Source organism: Lepidothrix coronata, unplaced genomic scaffold (genome assembly GCF_001604755.1).
Source record: "Lepidothrix coronata isolate B3197 unplaced genomic scaffold, Lepidothrix_coronata-1.0 Scaffold52, whole genome shotgun sequence".
NCBI classification, from domain to species: Eukaryota; Metazoa; Chordata; class Aves; order Passeriformes; family Pipridae; genus Lepidothrix; species Lepidothrix coronata.
The window spans coordinates 3,366,497-3,385,470 of NW_016690232.1; the positions used below are offsets into that span (position 1 = coordinate 3,366,497).

General features: G+C 45.7%; 1 protein-coding gene across 2 annotated transcripts; it reads right to left on the reverse strand.

Annotated features, from left to right (window-relative positions):
- Nucleotides 1-61: 61 nt before the first annotated feature.
- On the reverse strand, nucleotides 62-18,547 carry TMCO1 (transmembrane and coiled-coil domains 1). 2 transcript variants are annotated; one of them, XM_017815931.1, is made up of 7 exons: nucleotides 18,384-18,543; nucleotides 16,981-17,058; nucleotides 13,667-13,726; nucleotides 10,418-10,464; nucleotides 9,742-9,809; nucleotides 6,058-6,202; nucleotides 62-380 (listed from the first exon to the last, which is right to left on the reverse strand). In XM_017815931.1, the coding sequence occupies exons 1-7, from the start codon at nucleotides 18,451-18,453 to the stop codon at nucleotides 282-284; spliced, it is 567 nt and encodes a 188-aa protein (XP_017671420.1). In that variant the 5' UTR covers nucleotides 18,454-18,543; the 3' UTR covers nucleotides 62-281. The 2 variants fall into 2 exon arrangements, with proteins under 2 accessions (XP_017671420.1, XP_017671421.1); XM_017815932.1 differs by lacking the exon at nucleotides 6,058-6,202 and having other exon boundaries at nucleotides 68-380; nucleotides 18,384-18,547.
- Nucleotides 18,548-18,974: the final 427 nt, after the last annotated feature.

The following is an 18,974-nucleotide window of genomic DNA, read 5'->3' on the forward strand; positions in this document are numbered from 1 at the left end:
GCCGGGATGGAGCCGAGCCCGCGGCCCCGGGCGGCGCTCCATCACCCAATTAAGACACATTCATTAATTAACATGCCCATGCCGTTTATTTCTCAGAAACAAAAGGTCGAGTTATCTTCTCAGAGATGTTTCCTGCTGGTGGAACACTCCAAATGGATGATGATTTCAATACTGCATAGCCTGGTTTTGTTTGGACAGGTGATGCCTGGTGCAGAATCCCATCTTGTTACCTCCCAAAGGCAGTCTAGTGCACTGGCCAGGCCTTCCATGAAGGCTGTGCTTTAGGAGAACTTCCCTGCCTGAGGTGGGGGGCCAAGGAAGCCTCCTGCCTGCTTGGTGGCAGCCCGGGAAGGAGCAAGACCGAGCATCTTCTGGATATTCTGCGGAAACAAGAACAAAGAGGAGGATAGTGTCAGACCATGATGAGGGAGACAAAGAGGAAGAAATCCCAACTCTGCTTACGGAGTTACAGAATTGTTAGTTTGGAAGGACCTCTGGAGATCATCCAGTCCAACCCCCCCAAAGCCAAGGCAGGGTCACCTGGAGCAGGAGACATAGGGATGCATCCAGGTGGGTTTGGAATGTCTCTAGAGAGGGAGACTGGGCAGCCTGCTCCAGTGCTCTGCCACCCTCAATGTAAAGAAGTTCTTCCTCCACCTGTTGAGATGAAATTTCTGGTGTTTTAGTTTACATCCACTGCTCCTCATCCTGTCACTGGGCACCAGTGAACTGAGTCTGGCACCATCCTCTTGGCACCCACCTTTGAGATATTTATGTGAGTTGATGAGATCCCCTCTCAGTCTTCTCTTCACCAGACTAAACAGGCCCAGCTCCTGCAGTCTCTCCTCATTAGAGAGATGCTCCAACCCCAAAATCATCTTTGTGGCCTCTGCTGGACCCTCTCCAGTAGCACAAGTAAAACCTCCCCACTAGTTTCAACAGATTCAGGTTCTCACCCACACAGCCTTATCCATCTGGCTACTGTTTGTTGGACCTCTATCCCTGTATGTTCAACCCAGCTTAGCACAGAGCCAGACAATCATCCCCAACAGCTACATTTAGAGCTGGGCCACTCTTCCCCACCTCAAAAACAGCCTCTGGTTACCAAATCCACATTTTGGCTGAGGGTTCTTTTCCACCTGCAGCTACACACCCCACAGTCAGCTGGCAGGTGCCTTGTCAGTGTCTTTATGCACGTGTTGGTTTAAAATCAACCTACGATATCTTTGCAATTTAACTGCAGTGCACACTCGGGAGCAGGTTCCCAACAGCTGATCACAGGCAGCACCACACAGCCCTTGGTCTTCCCAAATTCCAGAAAGCACTGTTGATGGCGGCCCTCAGAGCCAGAGGGTCTGCAAGCTGGCGAGGAAGGCCCTCTCCTAATGCAGCCGGAATTTGGGTCAGCAGCATGGCAACCACAGTGTGTGCCAAGTCCAAGTCAGGAGCTTAGGCACAGAATTAGCATGAATGCTAGTGCTGCAGACAGAACAATGGGGCGGTGGAGACATGCACGATAACAGGACGTATGCAGCAAACCCCAAAACCTGACTATTGAGATGACCTCATCTGCATCCGAGCAGGGTGTTTCAGTGGAAAACAACAAACAGGGAAAGAATTAATTAGCAGAGCCAGGCATAAGCTTTAAAAAAAAAAAAAAGAAAAAAATCACAGCAGAATATTTAAATTTTATGTTTTTCCTGATTTTTGAGAAATTTCTTTTAAATTTCACAAACAGCAGAATATTTAAATTTTATGTTTTTTCCTGATTTTTGAGAAATTTCTTTTAAATTTCACAACAGTACGACTACAAAGAGCCATCTTTGGGTTTCATGCTTCACTGTGAGGAACTCCAGCTCAAGATGCTGCTCCTGCAGTGCTGGCACAACAGGGACATCTTATGCAAGGGAAAGAAGAAAACAACTGCGTCCTCCTCATGTCACCAGCTGAGTCCTGGCTATTGAGACAACAAAAGGAGGAAGGAGGATTCTCTTCAAATCTGAGTGTCCTCTGCAAAATAACTGTCAGGATATGTCAGACAGGAAGGAGAATAAACCAAAAAAAAGAAAAAAAGAAAAAGAAAAAGAAAAGGCAGATAGTTTTCTAATTCCACATAAAACAATCAGGAATCATTCCAGGTGGAGACTATGAAAAGGAAGGTTTCAGCCCACACAGAAGCATGACAGTAAAGGAGGGGAACACTTGAATTACGTGAGGTCCAAAAGTCCATAACCCAGCCACTGGCTGATGTTCAGCAACTGAATATATACGAGAGCATTTAACTCCTTTGCGAGGCTGCTCCCCTCGGCACTTCCTTAGTCAAGCAATGGACAGAAAGGAGGAAACAGGAGCAGCCGAGGGACAGATCCAGTAACACCAGAGGGTGCTGCAGAGCCAGCAGCAGGCAGGACCAGCATCGTGTGATCTTCCTACCGGCTCACCCGTGGAGCAGAGATCCTAGCAGAGAATCCATGGAACCGAAGAAGTGTGCACTGCCTCCGACCTGTTCCTTTCAGCATGGAGGGAGAGGAGAACTGTGGTGCTAAAGTTTACTCCAACTACTTGAACAGTTCTAAGAGGAAGGGAGATGACAGTCTGTATGTGAATTCCAGACCACGGCCAGTCTCCAGCATTATCCTTCCATGTAGTCCCCTCCATGCTGTGGAAGGCAGATAGCATCATGCACTAGCTCCAAAGCAAGTTTTTCTGGACAGCAATCCTGAAGTCTACAAAGCTGGAAACACCAGGGATGGGGCAAGGTTCAGCAGAAACCTTGTCCCGTCTGCTGTGGGACACCTTACACAAGGAAGTCTGCAGAGTCTACTTCCAACACAAACATGACCATTACCTCCAGGAGCATGGAGGGAAGACTAAAAATTCAAATTCCCCATCCAAGCTCTTCTGATCTTCCCTCAAATGACTGCAGGGAGGACAGGATCTGCTTCTGCTTTTGTCTTCAAACCCAGAAGGGGCCTCAAGGCAGCAAGTGGCTCCCTGCCCTAAAGACCAGGCTCTGTGGGAAAGTGCACTCCTGGCAGGAGGGATAATTGCTGGCTCCCCTTCCCACTGGGAACACGTTTCAGTGACAAGCAGCCTAATCTACAGTTCAGATGCGTGTGAAAAGGAAGTGAAGACCAGCAAACGCCCGAGGAACAGCAGCATATCCCTCTTCCCAAACAGCACAGGTGAAGGCTGGGAGCTCAGAACCAGGAGCAGGGACAGAGGATGTAACCCTGACATTACACCTCCCACCCAGCCCAGCAGACTTTCCCAGCTGAAACCCAACAGCTCAAGGACCCTTGGAAGGCCTCTCCCAGCAACCCTCCTCTCTCCAAACAGGAAGGCAGGAGGAACTAGGAGACAGGATTTACGTGCCAGGGAGAGCTGGGAACAGCGCAAAGGAAGTTACTCACTGTGAGGTGACTATTTTGGGAGATGCTGGCCAGGTCACAGGCAGCAAGCTTCCCAGTCAGTGTTTGAAGAGTTTATCACCCCCACATGCCTGAGGGCCCCATGAAGAGAGTGCCTGATGCTGCTCCTGCCTGTCCCACTGATGTAACCACCGTCCAGTTAAGCCTCCCACCCTCATGTACTCCCCTGCATTTCCCATCAGGTCACTGCTTTTTCACACACACAAGAGTTCCTCCACCTCTGAGCTCCACGGGAGCATCTCTCTTCCCTGCCATTGATCCCTTCACAGGCAGCTCCAGGGAAGGCTGAAGGATGTATGATCTCCTTAGTTCGTTTGTAACCTGTTCCCTGACTTTTGGTACATCTCCACTCCTCCTCTTGTGTGAGCAGCATCAAGCCAGACACAAACTCCCATATCAGTTCTCCTCCCTTGGGCTAGCAGCTGTTTTGAAGCTAACATGGCAAGATTTCACCTTCTGAACACAGTGAAATACAAAGGATCACAAAACTTTCACCTCCAAGGTCATTGAAAAGCATTAAGTGCAAGTCTTTGGCACCATTTTAAGCCCTTCATTACTTTCATGCCCTCTCCCCGGCCTCTCACGGGCACTTCAAAGTCCTCCTCCCAAGGCTGTTATCACCTAGATTCTTTCAAATAGCAATAAAGCCAGGAGTAGGATGCCAGCAGCAATCACAGCTTTAGTTCCTCCTTTTGAGCAAACTGGAGTGTCCCTGCCCTTCCCTCCAGGTACCAAGAAGGAAGAAAGTGCCTGACAGCTGGAGAACTGCAGGAATCCATGTTAATTCATGCTAACCATGATCAGGTAGATAAGGCAGCATTATGCAGACTGCAGTCTAACACTTTGGAGCACAAACACCCTTTTCCAAAGCAATAAACTAACTTCCCTCCTCCACAGGGCCTCCAGCATGACCTCTCAAGCACAGGGGCAATTTTTTTCCCAGAACTTCTCTTGAAAGGCCAAACCACTGCAAAGAGCTCAGCGTTTCTGAGTTCATGCCATCCACCAATTTCACCATATGAAACAGCAGGAAATTCCCAGGACTAGGACTAACCACAGGACTTATATTTTTGGACAAAAATGGGGGATTTTTCAGCAAAGGAGTTCCCCAATCAACCAGATGGGTGCAGAAAAATCTTGCTGGCAGTGCTATTTAGTTTCATGTAACTTGCAACATTGCAAAGAGAGGACTTCCCATGTAACAGGTGAGTAGCACGGAGCAGCACCAGACAAGATTGCTTGAAGGAACAGCATCAGACTACAGCATACCAGGAATTCTGGAAGGTGATCTTAAGAGCTAAAAATGTCTCATTTCTTTCAAAGCAGCAAACACTGCTCCAGTTCCCAAGTCACTGGGAAGTGAAAGTCTGTCTTGCAGCAAAACAGTCAGGAATCCCCTGGCCTTTGGTACTCTGAAGCTGTGCCTGCCTGGAGTGAGGGGTGGGCCAGATGAACTCCAAGTGATCATTTCAACATAAGTTATTCTACAGTTATGTAGAATTTTGCATAGGACCAGACACAGATCCATTTCAACACAAGCATCCAATACAAAAGGCTATGGAGAATTCCATTTATTAGCATGCACTTCGTGACTAAAGGAAGTCTCTGTTATGGAGCTGCTCCATGAAGCTCATCCTAACTTCTGACAGCATCTGGCATAACACATCACTTCCCTATGCTGATGTGCTATAAGTCTTTCTAAGTCCCCTGCCACCCCCCAAGTAAAAGCAGCTAGAATTCGGGAAGAAAATCAAAGAAATGGCAAACAAAATACAGAAGCACAGGTAATTTGCAGCTAGTTGCACCAGCATTCATCCAGCCCCCAGAGCCTATTAATCTGGGAAAAGTAAACTTCTGGCTGCACTGAGAAGGCCCTCTTGTCCTCACTGGCCATTCTGCCACTTAAGCTGCCAGTGAATCTTCCTGAACAGGCACTTCTCTTATCCTCAGTGATATCCTCACCCTCTTCCTAAAGATGGGACTACTGAGCTTATCTGGAGAGCTGTGTGGATCCTACTCTTGGCTTATCATACCAGACCCTCTCTGTGTCAATTCCCTGACACCGGGAGAGACTTGACACCCACGGTAAAGTTCTTAAGACTCTGAAAAAAATCAGGCAGCCAGCAAACACAGGAAGGACAAACCCAAAAGAGCAGGTTTAACTTTTTCCTCACTTTTTTAGCAACTTCATGGACTGATGAAACCTTTACAGAACTACTAGTCACCAAGGAAATTTCCCTGAAGTTTCTACTGTTTGTAAAGATGTACACATTACTGTAAAGGTCATAATTACTAAAAAGTAGGATTCAGATTGGCTTCTGATGGAGACAATCTCTTGGTATGGCAATCCACCAAGTTATCATACAAATCAGGAATCCATTTCTGCCAACTCTGTCCTAGAGTCCTGGTGCAAGTCTCTAGTCAAGTCTTCCAGGCCAGTCCAGGATATTGACTGTTTTTATGATCTCAACCTAGAATTGCTTTGAATATGAGGCCTAGGAATGAAGGCAAACAACGGATCAAAGATCTTATGTGCAATACTGGACTGCAGCAGTAGATTCCTCTTCACGGATGGAGATGTGCTTTCCCTGCTCCAGGCACATAGGAGAGACAGCAGTGTGCTCACCTGTCTGATTGACATTGTGCAGAGAATGTAGAGGAAGATGAAGGAGCAGTCGGTGTAATCCTCACCCAGCAGGTTGCGGTGGGAGAGACCTTGGATGTACGAGAGGGGGATAAAGGGAAGCTTTGCCACCACTCGGCCATCAAATCTGGAAAAGAGAGCACTGGATCACAACTGGGGACAGGAAAAGAGCATTTGGATATGGAAAGAACAAGTGAGCATCTTCAACATGCCACCAGAGCAGACGAGACCCCCATGGAAGGCTAAGAAGCCTTGCTGCCTTCTCCAGCCCACCTCTCCATACCCTCCACCAAGGAGACTGAGCACGCCTCTCTCACCAAACCCTGCACACCCAACCATCCACAGGGTAAGGAGGCTTCCCTCAATAACAGTTTTGGCACAGTCAAAGAAGTTCATAGTGATTTAAGTGATGGACTGGACAAGCTGTTGTTTCATAAAATCTTGGTCGGTATTTTGTAGTTTTCTGGTGCATTTTATTAAACAGTCAAATTTAGCAGATCAGTTCCCAGTCAGCACTTCAAGAGATGATGGATGACTGTCACCCTGCTGTATTGCAGTTACTGCAACAAGACAGACTCTTTGCTTTAAGCAAAAGAGCATTTTTTAAGCAGAGAATAAATCAAAAGACACCTTTTTCTTTCCTGGAGCAACCACACTCCTCAGCACAAGAGGGCCATCAACAGAACACATTTAATACCCACAGTCTTCTCTGCATTAGCTCTGAAGACAAGGCAGTGCAGAGGCAGGATGATAGTGCATATTCCAAGCGGCATGTCCCGCTCCTGGAATTCCTCCAGGTCCACATTCCAGGGCATCAAGCAGAGTGTGAATTCTGGCCAGTTTGCAAAGATTTCTCCCAAGCCAGACAGTCAACCCAATCTTTTGAAGTGAGTGTGTATGATGCCTCATCAGCATGTGCATATTTGGATGTTATTTTCTCTGCATGTGCTGATTTTCGAACAGGTGTTTCTTGTTTCAAGAGATTCTAAATGAGCCTTCTTTCCTGTGGAGGTGCATTCACACAGCTACAGCTCAAACACACGCCAACTTTGTTTACATCTCACAGGCAGTTTGGCAAAGGAGCTCGGAACGGATGTTTATCTCCCTGTAACATCCCCCAGTGGCTTCAAATTCTACGTTATTCCTGCTGTGAGAATGACAAGTACTTCAGCAGTAGCACCCCGAGGTACCTGCTTTTAATTCCAGCAGGTTTTCACAGTTATGAAGAGGTACCGAAATGCTCAACTCCTAGAGTAAGGCAGAGAATTGATTGCATTAAAAAGTTTCTGGCAAGAGAGAATTGAGACACACGGAAGCTAATTTCTCTCCCAGGAAAAATCCCTGGTGGCTTGGAGGCCACCACTGCTACACATCTCGCTGCCTTTTAAGCCACAACAGTCATTCAGCTGCTTGTCTTGAGCACAGCATTCTGCTCTTTGGGTTTAAATCAGCCTTCTTGACGCTTCCTTCCAGCATGGTCCAACCTGCTGCCCCATTACTACCGACACGCTAAGAACGAGAACAGCTCATCCCAGTAATTTCCATTTTGGCTGAGCTGGCACTTGGCAAACGTGAGGTGCCCAGCCACAGAGTAGCAGCAGTTGCATAATACTTGTCCAAAGGGTGGCACAAAATGCTGCTTCCACACAATTCCTTGCTCCTTTTGTCCCCTGAAGCCATGACCTCACTCAAGACCAGGAAAAGCAGCAAATGTGGCTGCAGCCATTGCAAGCCTCAGCCACGCTTTTTTTCTCCTTTTCGTACCACACCCACAGTGCCTCCATGGATGAACCAGCAGTAGGGAGAAGAGGAAGTCTAAGAGCCTCCTAAATCCGTAACTGAGCTGCTCTTCCTGCAACAAGCAGCTGCTCTTTATACTGTGTCAAGAGACTGGCAGTACACGAGAACCAGCTCCACCAAACCACTGTCAGCTTCAGACAGCGCAGGTACCACCCACCAAAGCTGCCATTTGATTCAGGTCCACTGGCTACTTTGTACTGAGACCAGGAGCAAGGATTTAATTATGTAGCCCCAAAGGGCAGGCAGTCAAATCTTTAGATTCTAATTCAATAACCTCGGCTATTATCAAGAAAGTTATTCTAGCTCTAACAATCAGTGAGGTGTCTGGATACTCCTGCTCCCTCTAAAGAAAGAGGAAGATAAAGGAAAGATACACCCAAAGGTTGACATAAAGCCTCTGTCTAGTAGCATCATCTCTGTGGGCAGGAATCCTCAAAAGAGGAACAAGACAAGTAAACTTGGTGAGTTTTAAGTTTGCTGGTTTCTTCCTTTTTTTTTTTAAGGTTATTATCTATGGAAGGAGGAGACACAAAGGATTTAACCCAAATCAGTTCCTTCCTAAAGCTCTTAATAAATTTACAGTTCTGTAATACTAGTTGGGCACAGCATACTCAGAACAACTGCCTCTTCCCCCTATAGGAAAGTGGGCAGAGTAGGGTAAAGCCTTTTGTTTTTCCACTTGTTTCAGTGCAGGGGTGGTCTTGGTGTTTGTATTGCACCCAAATAGCACGGCAAGCACTCGAAGGCCTCGAGTGCAGCACTATAAATCCCCCCTCAGACACCTTGTTGCTGGGGATGTGACTCACCATGCACCTCCAGCCCTGCTCAGGGCTGCAGTGAAATGAGACATCAGTGACTCAAGACTGTACCCAAATTTTAGAGTCCTTCAGTGCCGTGTTGCTCTGCTCAGCTTCCCAGCACCCAGAAAATGCTAGATGCTGAAGTCTGACTAAGCTGAATAAATAAAGAATCCACACAGTGGCACTTCTGTTATTATGTTACCCCAAGTTTGCAATTTATCCACCCACAGATCTCCAGTAAAATAACAATTGACTGTATCCTAGGGACTGCCAGCACAGAGGCCAAAGACTCTGGTGCCCAACGATGTAAATTCCTGTTTGGAGGACAAGCATATTGCCCAGATATCAAGCAACCTCCTAAAGGTTATCCTAATCATATCCATGTCATCTTCAGATTTAACAGCCAACAGTTCACATTTTAAGTGAAGCAAGTTTTAAAAGTCGAGCTCAAGTCTTTCAGATTTGCATACCTGAAACAAAGCTTTCTATAACCGTGTAAACCAGTTTGGGGGGTTTTATCTTTGGTTTGTTTTTTTTTTTTAACTGGACCTATCCCAGGTCACTTTTAAAGCAAAGGGAGATTGAAGCCCATGCCTGGACCTGCCAATATCTGGACTCTGATCACCTTAAGTAGGGCAACAACAAACTCTGCAATTACAGCTCATTTCTAAGGACAAGGGAGCTGACCCAGTTTTGCTTGCAAGAGCATTCTGTGGTCACACTATTATAGTCAAGCCAAAGTAGCTGAAGACTGAAGCTGCTTGCCTGACATCTCCCAAACTTGCCCTAATCAGGATGTTCCCACACAGAAAGGGTATTAGAGCTGTGTCTAGACTGAATGCAATTTATTGAGCTTGATTGTCTTCAGTATTCAATGTTCCCTCTTGAGCAGAACGTGCATGTGGTGACTAAACCATCTTCATATGAAATATTGATCCATTTTATACAGATTAGTTATGGTTCTTGGCTGGACTCTGTCACTGCAACATTTGAGGTGATAAAGGGAAGGTGGAGAATATATTCACCACAAAAATTTAAGAAAAAAATCCAGGAAGTTGATACTTACATGGAGTTGAACATTCCCATCAAGGCAGTAAAGCAGAAGCCAATGGCAAACATGGATTTCATTCGAACCTGCAAGCAGAAAGGTCAGAGATAATCAAAACAACAGGCCTACACTGAAGAATTATGAGCTCACACCCTCATGAACAGGCTTTGTACGGATCACTGAAATCTACAGGGAAAAATGATGACCCAGAAGGCAGAGGGATTATAAAAGTGATTGAAGAACTCCCAAAGATAAGTTTGGTCAACAGCTGGGTACAAAGGCAGGCACAGTGTAGGCCACTGATGTGAGGAATTGCATCAGGGAGACAAAACCAAAAAGTGCTCTAGAATTTTCCTGTTACCTTCTACAGGCTCTTTTTTTCCTTAAGCCTACACAACCAGTCAGCAGGGGACCATTACAATGACTGAAGTTACAAGAAGTCAGACAAATTCTACTTTGAAAACATCACGGAGACTTATAAAGCTGAAAATGGCTAAGGTTTGGCATGAGAGATGAGGCAGTAACTGCTGGAGAACTCTGTGGCTCACACTAAAATCTGTAGAGAATTATTAGAGAAAACCCAGAAGGACTTTTCAGGAAGAAAAGCAGCTATGTCTGCCAATTGAACAAAATCTTTCTGGTGGAAAACTGACTGAAATCCCCAGCAGTTGGGAACTGGGTTTAATTTTCATACCATTGACAAGTCCCTGTTGTTATTCTTCAGCTTCTCTTCTTGTCTCTCTGCAAAGACAAAAACAACAGTTATAATCAGTTCTGTCAACCTAGAAACCAGAGTGTTTTCATTTCCAGGAAGACTTAACCTTTTTGGCTGTGCAAACAAATAACACTTCCAAAATCAACTCCAGCTCCCTCTGCCAGACAGTAGAAAGTGAAAAAACTGTACATAGCCAACCATTTCTCCACCACAGCAACATGCAGCAAGGCTGGCACAAAGAGAGGAGGTGGCTGGAATCACACATTCAGCACTTCTGAAAGAAATGCACCGAATGTCAGATTTGCTAACTCAACCAACTGACACAGTAGCATGAACACTATTGCCAGAGAACAGAGACAGTGCCCCTATATCACAGTTCCCAAAGAAAGTGGTCTCAATTTGCCACACACCACTGTAAATACGTTGTGTAAGTAAAGATTTCATTCTGGAGGTGTCAGAAGGGACTTAGAAACAATACAAAGAGCTGGGAGCTGCACCTCAGCAATGCCAACATCCTGCTTGTCTCACTAATGAATTTTGGACTCTTGTCACACCTAGGAGGTTCTCCAAAGATAGATTTCCTACATGAAATTCAGTAATGTGTGTATGACTGTGCTTTGCAGAAAATACTTTAAAATACTCCTTTGGAAATTTAGTCTGTCCTTAAGTCACCACAAACTTCAAAGATACTCAGAGATCAGAGAGGACATTTTCCATGCCCCTCACTGGAGGACTGCTCTGGCCTCGAGCATTATCCACTACCTGTCACCTTTCTTGTCCCATGTCCCCATCATCCCTTGTGCTCCTCTCAGACTGAGGATCCAGAGGGGCAGCCAGGGCTTGGAAGGAACACCCAGCTGAAGCAAGGATGTGGATGATGAAGAAGTATCAAAAGAACAGCGTGAATGAAGAGGGAGTGATGCAGAAGGACTGTCAAGTGTGATTTTCCAGGGATCCCACTGAAGTTTCAGTACAAGAGGCCCATGAAACAGAAGCTCCACAATTCTCTCTCTAAGCACAGAGACTCACAGTGTTACAAAAAGCAACAGCAACACCCCTACCCAATTTCTTAGAATCCTCTTGGCTATTTTCAGTCGCTCCTAACTACAAACCATCCAATCTGGCAGGAACTTTCCAGACACCTGCTTCCTGACCCAGGTGGAGAATTTTGTTCTGGGACATTTCAGCAACCTCAAGCCAGTTCTTCAGGAATCACATTTGGCACAAATACTTGTTTTTTCCCCTCTGCTACATAACTAGCCATCTTTTTAGGTGGGCTAAAGGTTACACAAGGAAAAGAACACAGCCGTGATCCCCCAATATACCTGAACTGTCTCTCACCTATTTCTACAAATTCCAAACAAACAGGCTCTGGGTGTTACTGTTCATCCAGCACTCATGTGGATTCCTGATACTGTCACTGTCTTTCCTTCCAGGGGCACATGGAAACAGAAAGCAGTAGCAAAGTTTAAGCTAACAAATTAATTTCTTAAGATGAAATGACAAAAAGCCACACCACAATGTTAAAGGTGTCCTGTTCCCAGCAGTGTCAAAAGGTGATTTAGACACAATGTGACTGAAATTTTTAAGTGTAAAGTGAACTGAAGTTTCATAAGGAGGAAGCACCAAATTAAGCCTTCTCCTGCAACTTTCACCCTACCTCCTTGTGCACATGCATGATTCACCCCTTATGAAACCAAGAAATATCATCCACACACCTCCTGTCTTATTCTGTGCACAGAACAGATGGCAACTGAGGCAGGTCTGTACCACAGCTGCTACTTATCCGTAAAGCCTCAGTCAATATTTATTTTTTGTTAACTAAAATGGTAGAATTCAGAGGCACTCCAGCACAAGTAAATTTGCTGTTACAACAATGCCACATCTTGCAGAGTGATTTGACATCCAATAGAGTTACTGAAATCAGAGATTTCAAAAGCAGTTAACAGCTGTGAGTCATTTTCTGGAAGTCCAGCTTGACATTTAGGGCCTAATTTTTCAGAAACATCAAGAATTCAGCTTTGCCTGAAAACAAATGAGACGCTGAAGTTATGCAGCACTTGGAAAAATAAAAAAATCAGTCTCAGTATCTTAGGTCTGGCCAGCAAGCATCACAGCAAACAAAATCAGTGGTCACTTCCTAAGTTCTGATCTTAGTCCCTTTGTGCTTTGTTTTTCCATCAGCAAAACAAGATTATTTCAGTGTATAAAAAAATTGGTGGAGCATCTGAATTCCTCAGATTCTACTGTTTATTAGTTTAGTCCAAGCACAAGTACAATATTGTCTGCTAGGAACATAGCTTGGATGGTGCCCTGCAAAAAAAAGCCACTGTCACACTTTTTAATGTTATGAGTAGTTGTTACATAGGGTCACTTTCAAAGTTGCCTTATCCACCAGGCAGTGTTCATCCCACACAGGGATTATTCAAGATGAAGAACTGAAAACACACAAGAGGAAGCGTTTGGCTCCTGTCCCTTCAGGAATCTAAGGACAACAGGTTTTCTACCTAGGAAGAACTGTTTGAAGATATGTTTATAATTCCCAAGCTTTGTACAGATCAAATGACTAATCCAGCTACCTGGAGTTACAGAGGAATGAGGAAACCAACTCCCAGGAGCTCTCAGAAGTGTTCCTGCCACAATTTCTGTAATAACTTAACTGAGCTTTGCTGCACGTTGCAAGTCCTGCAGATAACAGAACTTCCTAAAAGCTCACGTCCCTTAAGCATCTATTTACCTTGTTCTTGCTTAGTTCAGTACTTAAAGAGTTACCTTTACTTAGGAAGACTTCAGCTTATTGACAATGAAAAAGAATGGAAAAATAAATCACTGCCTAAAATTGAGCAAAACTAGTTTATCAAATTTGAGATAAATCTAAGGACAGTTATAGTCAACATAAACACCTTCAGCTCTGAAGTGTTCAAATGAGGGAAAAAAAAAAGATCCAAAAATTACAATCAAAGATTCCTACAGCTATTGCAAGTTGCCAGTGCATTGCAAAGAGCTTTGACAAGAGAAATTAATAACAATCATGGCTAAAATGGGAGAGAAAGTCAATGAGTTCAGCAAGTGGTGCTGCTCCTCTCAGTGATCCACCCACGTGACCAAAGCCATCAGAAGGCTGGATGTCTCCTGCCTTGGAAGAGCAAGGCAAATAAGTAAATATTTTTGAAAGGATCATGACTTAAGTTTCTCAGCTTTCCCCCATTTCTGAGGCACCAGTCTTACCTATCTTCTTTTTCTGCTGTCGGCCTGCTGATTCAGTTATCGTTTCCTTCTTCTTTTCCACTGCCAAAGGAAAAGACATTCCATCATTTCTGCACAGGGATACCACCACTCCTTTTCCACACACCAAACAAAACATTTTACTCCTGTAGAGAAGTGGGGCACAAAGCAGCTAGGTATGACTAAGAACAGACTCGGAATCAGTAAGTTATCAACTATCAGGGATGATTACACCAATCAATTAAAAACTACAATTAAAAAATTCAAAACCCTGGATAAGATATCAACATATTTAAAGGGTTAATTTAGAACCCTGTCAAGAGCCCATTACATTGTAGACTGAGCAGTCTGGGGACAATTTTGGCTCAAGTGACCCTTGCTGATTTGTCATTAGTACTAGACAGTACTTTTGATTCAGCAAGTGCAATGAAAAGAGCTTTGTGGCCAGCTCTGCTCACAATTATCTGCAGTGGGAAGCAGAACACAGGACAGCCTGTGTTCTCGCACATCCCTTCTCCACAGGCCGGCATTCTCAGGGGAAACGCTGCCCAAGCAGTCAGCCACAGCCTCTCCATTCTTCAATTAATTAGTACTGAAGTATTTGCAATATTTTAAAGCAGGAGCCTAAGCTCTAAGGTATAAAACCCCAAATCAGACACTCACCAGGCATCTGCAACCCACTACCACTGCAGCAAGCAAGGCTCACATAGAGCCAGCACAGTGCACTTGTAACATGGTAAATGTGCTGCTCGTCTGCAAATGTTCTGCTGACAGCAAGAAGGGTTTCTCCAGGAAGTAAGAGATATTTTAATTCAAGAACTATAACAAAAGTACTACAAGAAGTGAGGATGATAAAGCATGACCATGATCTAGCAACAGATAGCAGCCCTTTTTTTCCTTTATCTATGTAAACTGCATCTACCATATCTACCTTATCAACAGAGATTTGGCTCATTGTTAGCTCACAGATACCTGAGCACTAGGACTGTCCTCCCATATGAAGGACCAGCTCAGCACAGACCTTCTAGCCCTGATTTCAAAGCACACAGGAAATAAAGACCAGCCAGACTTCCAAACCACACAAGGATTTGTAGAGCTGCCCTACTCAATGCCTGTGAGTCAGTCACAACTGCTCAGAAAACCACTCTGGCCCAGACAAGTTACCTGAACATCATCTCTTCCACGGCAATGTATTGAGACAACTGCTTTTTCCTAAGAACAAGTGCCTCTCCAAAAGGCAGGCTGAAACAAGGGGGAAAACAGGGAGCTTGTGCCCTAGGGAATACTGGAGAGAGGTGCCAGATGACTCAACGAACCCAGCAGTCACAGAAAGCTCTCTCCATAACTTTCCTTTTGCCAGCTGGGGAAACCTGATCACTCCCCCCCTACCCTGGTCCACATAACCCCATGGCCCCTGACTCTAAGCTCGAGACAGCCTTATGCCAACCCAAAGGAACAGCCCCAATTCTCCTATGGTTCCAGAGAGTGTCAAGCAGTCTCTAAAGACACGGGAACATACATGACAACACAGCAGAAATTCCAGGGATGGCCTCCAGCCTTGCAAATCTACCCCCAGAACACTGACTACAATCTCTGCAGCAGCCTCAGACAACTGTGCCTCCTCCCCAGGAGGACAGGAAGAGATGAAACTAAGGAGTAACAATGTCTCCTTAAGCACATTACTCGGGCCCCTTTGTTTTTGCAAATGCTAAGGATCACTAGGACTCTCATGGGAGAGCTTAAAGATCTCAAATGTGTTTTTTCCTGTTTCAGATGTGTTAGATAACAGCTGAAAGGTGTGGCTCAAGTGGTCCACTTAGCAAGTTGTAAGCCACCAGGTCAGCCAGCTGTCCTCAGAACAGAAGGGGAAGGAAAAAGAAAAGCAAAGCTGAATTTTTAGTGACTCCTTATTTAGCTTTACCTTTTTTTTTTTCTTGGGGGTGGGGAAACGAACAAGGAGATCAGAAACTAATTGAGATGCATGAACCTCAGGTCTTTCCCTTCACAGATGATAGCCTAGATACCAGGAGAGCTATAAAAACAAACAGCATTAAACTCTTACAGCAGTCATTAAGCCCCAGAGATTAAGACCTGCTAACTGCCCTCGGAATTGAACAGCACGAACACACAAGGACATTAAGTTTTCAGTTGGGTTTCAACTACTTCTCTAACTTGCTCTTTTGGGGCTAATTCCATCGTACACATAGGACAAGTGGGATTAAAGTGAGGCAGGCAGAGATGCAATCCTTGTCTGCTGCTGCCGTGGTGACAAAAGCCCCAAAAGCTGTGATACAAGCAGGACTACACTTGAACTCCTCAGTTTATTTTGCCTCAGGGAAGGCTGGAATGAGCTGGACTGGCAAGAGCAATAAGTGATGATATTGTTCTCTCGTGCATTAGGAGCACTGACACCCCAGTGAAATATTTTTAAGGTAAAACCAGCTCTATTTTGGCTCCAGTTGTCGTGTACAGTCTCCTACTGCTCTAACCTGTGTAGGGTTCACATAATTGAGTTTGAAAGGTCAGATGAATTTCTCCTCTACTCCTTGGCTTCCAGTACAGACAGGTCCATTGAAACACTTCATGATCAGCCCCTCTCCTTTACCATTCCTCCTAATATCCAAAGCACATCTTCTGACTGCTCACCCTCAGCTCCCTTTTCCCCTTCCTCCCTCATCCTTTGCTCAACCGCTCCCAGGTCTCTCTGATGTCCTCCCTATGGAATGAAAATGGAGCTTATTTCCTTAATTAATTCTGTTAGTTTTCAGTTTACATTAGTATAATTTATTTTTACATCAGCTGATAGCTCAGACCTTCTATGATGACTTGGTCTTTACTCATCCCCTGTCATTAATTATCACTTCTAATCTTCACACATAATGCTTTCCTCTCATGTTATTCATTACTCAACCCCAGAACTTTCTCACAACAGACCTCAAATTCACCTTTTCACCCCTGAAAGGCAGAAATTGCATCTTTGAACACACTTCAGGCATTTATTTCAGACATTAGCCACTCCTGTTCAGAAAAACAGATGCCAGTACCCATCTCTTACACCATTAACAGGAAGGGCAATTCAGACAAGGCAACAGGTCTCTGTGCTGAGCTTCCTCCAGCAAAAGACAAGAATTAAGGACAGAAACAAGTCCCCTCACTACAGATTTATGTAAGTTGTAGAATTTGGCTCCTGTGAAATCCAAGCTGCAGAAAGTTCTCACCCCCTGCAGAAACTTCTCAGAGCACAGCCATTACTCAATCTGACACCTGCTAAAGCAGGAGCAGCAGGACACGTTCTCTGATGTCTGAAGGGTACTTACATTTCTTGCTCTGCTTTTCCACTTCAGCCTTTAATCTCTTGTATTTGTCTGTCCGGTAAACCAGCACCCAAGTGATACCTGAAACAAACAGCAAGCAACCAGGTAAGCAAAGGCCTCCTGCAATAACAGTGATGCAAGTGAGCAAATGCACATGCAAAAATTAAACACTATGTCTACAAAACCACGTCACAGCACAGCCAAGGCAGCACAAAGCACCAGCAAGAGGTATCATCCCTTTCCTTCATATCCCCTTCTCATGTTTCACGTAAAATAGAACTGTAAAATAAACTATGAAATAAGCTATATATAAAACTAAAAAAAAAAAAACTTGTTTACTTCTTAATTTTATATATGAACTACATATAAAATAAATGTCTTCAAAAATTGACCAGCTTCAGTTCCCTCATGCTCATATTTACCAGCTGTTGCTCACCTTAAAAATCAAAGGTTGATTAAGGCAATAAACATCTTTGTGTTCAGCTTTTTCACACCACCTAATTAAGGCCTGAGGAATAATTCCTGCTCCTACCAGGACCTGTCCATTAGCAGCATCACATTTTGAAAAGGCAAATTAAGATATTAGACTAGACTAGAAGAGACCTCAAAAGTTTCTCCAGTCTAAATTTCTCGCACTTAAACATGATAAAAACAAGTTGAGCCACAAGAGGTTCGTGAGCAGCTCAATATCAGCCCCTACACAAAACTCTTGGCCCCTTTTTTTTTGTCTTTGTCTTGACAGCAGGGCTGTGCTGCTGAGTCCTTGGAATCACGAGCTGCAGGGAAGGGAACCCTGTAAACACTTCCCAGGTCAACACAGCTCCGTGCTGTGAAAGGCAGAGGATGTGTACACAATGCAACCCCTAATGCCAGGAGGGCTCCCAGAGGGCCAGTGCCATATTCCTCTGGGGACTCTCCCTTGGGAAGCACAAAGGTGGTGTCTTGCAGCTCTGGGATGAAGGTTTGGGGGTAGAGGGGATAAAGGGGATTTAGGGATACAGCTCAGTGCCAGGAAAGGGGCCTTTGGTTTCTGACTACCCCAAAAATGCACCTATCCGACTCATCCTTAAAAAGCTGCACCTATTTCAACCACTTAAAAACAAAAAGTCCTTTCAAACAGCCCAAGCCACCACCGTCGCTCGTTCAGGCGGTTTCTTCACATCCTTCCCACAAGAGCTACGGTGGAAAACCACCGTGTCCTCCTTCATCCTCCCCCCCTCCTGCGAGAGGGAACAACCCAACTCCTCTGCACCACAACCCAGTGCTGTTCGGGGTTTATTCACCGAATAAACCTCCAGGGTGCCCGTGAGGTTCAGGCGGCCCTGAGCCCCAGCGCCTCCAACGCCCCCCTCCAGCCGCTGCCTCCCGGTGCTCGGGGAGCCGCCCCCGCGGGCTCCGCGGCTCACCCTCGGCCAGCAGCGCGGTGCACACGGAGATGAAGACGATGAGGAGAGTGTCAGCGAACATGGTGCTCATGATGATGCCCCCGCCCCGGCAGCGCCGCCGCGCACCCGGAAGGGCACCAGACACCCGGAAGCTACGCCTCCGCGTTGCCTAGCAACCACCGGAAGACACCATCCGCTTTTCCGGATTGGGTGAGGGGCGGGGAAGCTCGGGATGGGGCTGCCCGATTGGCTGAGGCGGTTGTCAATCACGTCACGGGCCCCGCCGCCCGCCGGTGATGGAGCTTTTCTGTGATGGCGGCGGGGGCGGTCTGGGTGTGATTCTGCCCCAGCGCTCCCCGAGCCCCGCACACCGGGGCGTGGTGGTGCCCCCGGTGGTGTGGGGGTCATAGAAACACAGAATCAGTTTGGTTGGAATAGATCTCCGAGATCATCGAGCCTAGCCTGTCACCACTCACCACCACCTTGTCAACTAGACCCGTGTCCAGTCTTTCCTTACGCGCCTTCCGGGACGGTGATTCCGCCGCCTCCCTGGGCAGCCTGTCCCAACGTCTTATCGCCCTTTCTGTGAAGAAATCCCTCCTAATGTCCAAC

Coding starts and splice junctions, on each gene's coding strand:
- TMCO1 (XM_017815931.1), bottom strand. CDS start 18,453: ATGAGCACCATGTTCGCTGACACTCTCCTCATCGTCTTCATCTCCGTG. Junction 17,059..18,383: donor CACCGCGCTGCTGGCCGAGG/GTGAGCCGCGGA, acceptor TGTTTGTTTCAG/GTATCACTTGGGTGCTGGTT. Junction 381..6,057: donor GCACAATGTCAATCAGACAG/GTGAGCACACTG, acceptor TTGTTTCCGCAG/AATATCCAGAAGATGCTCGG.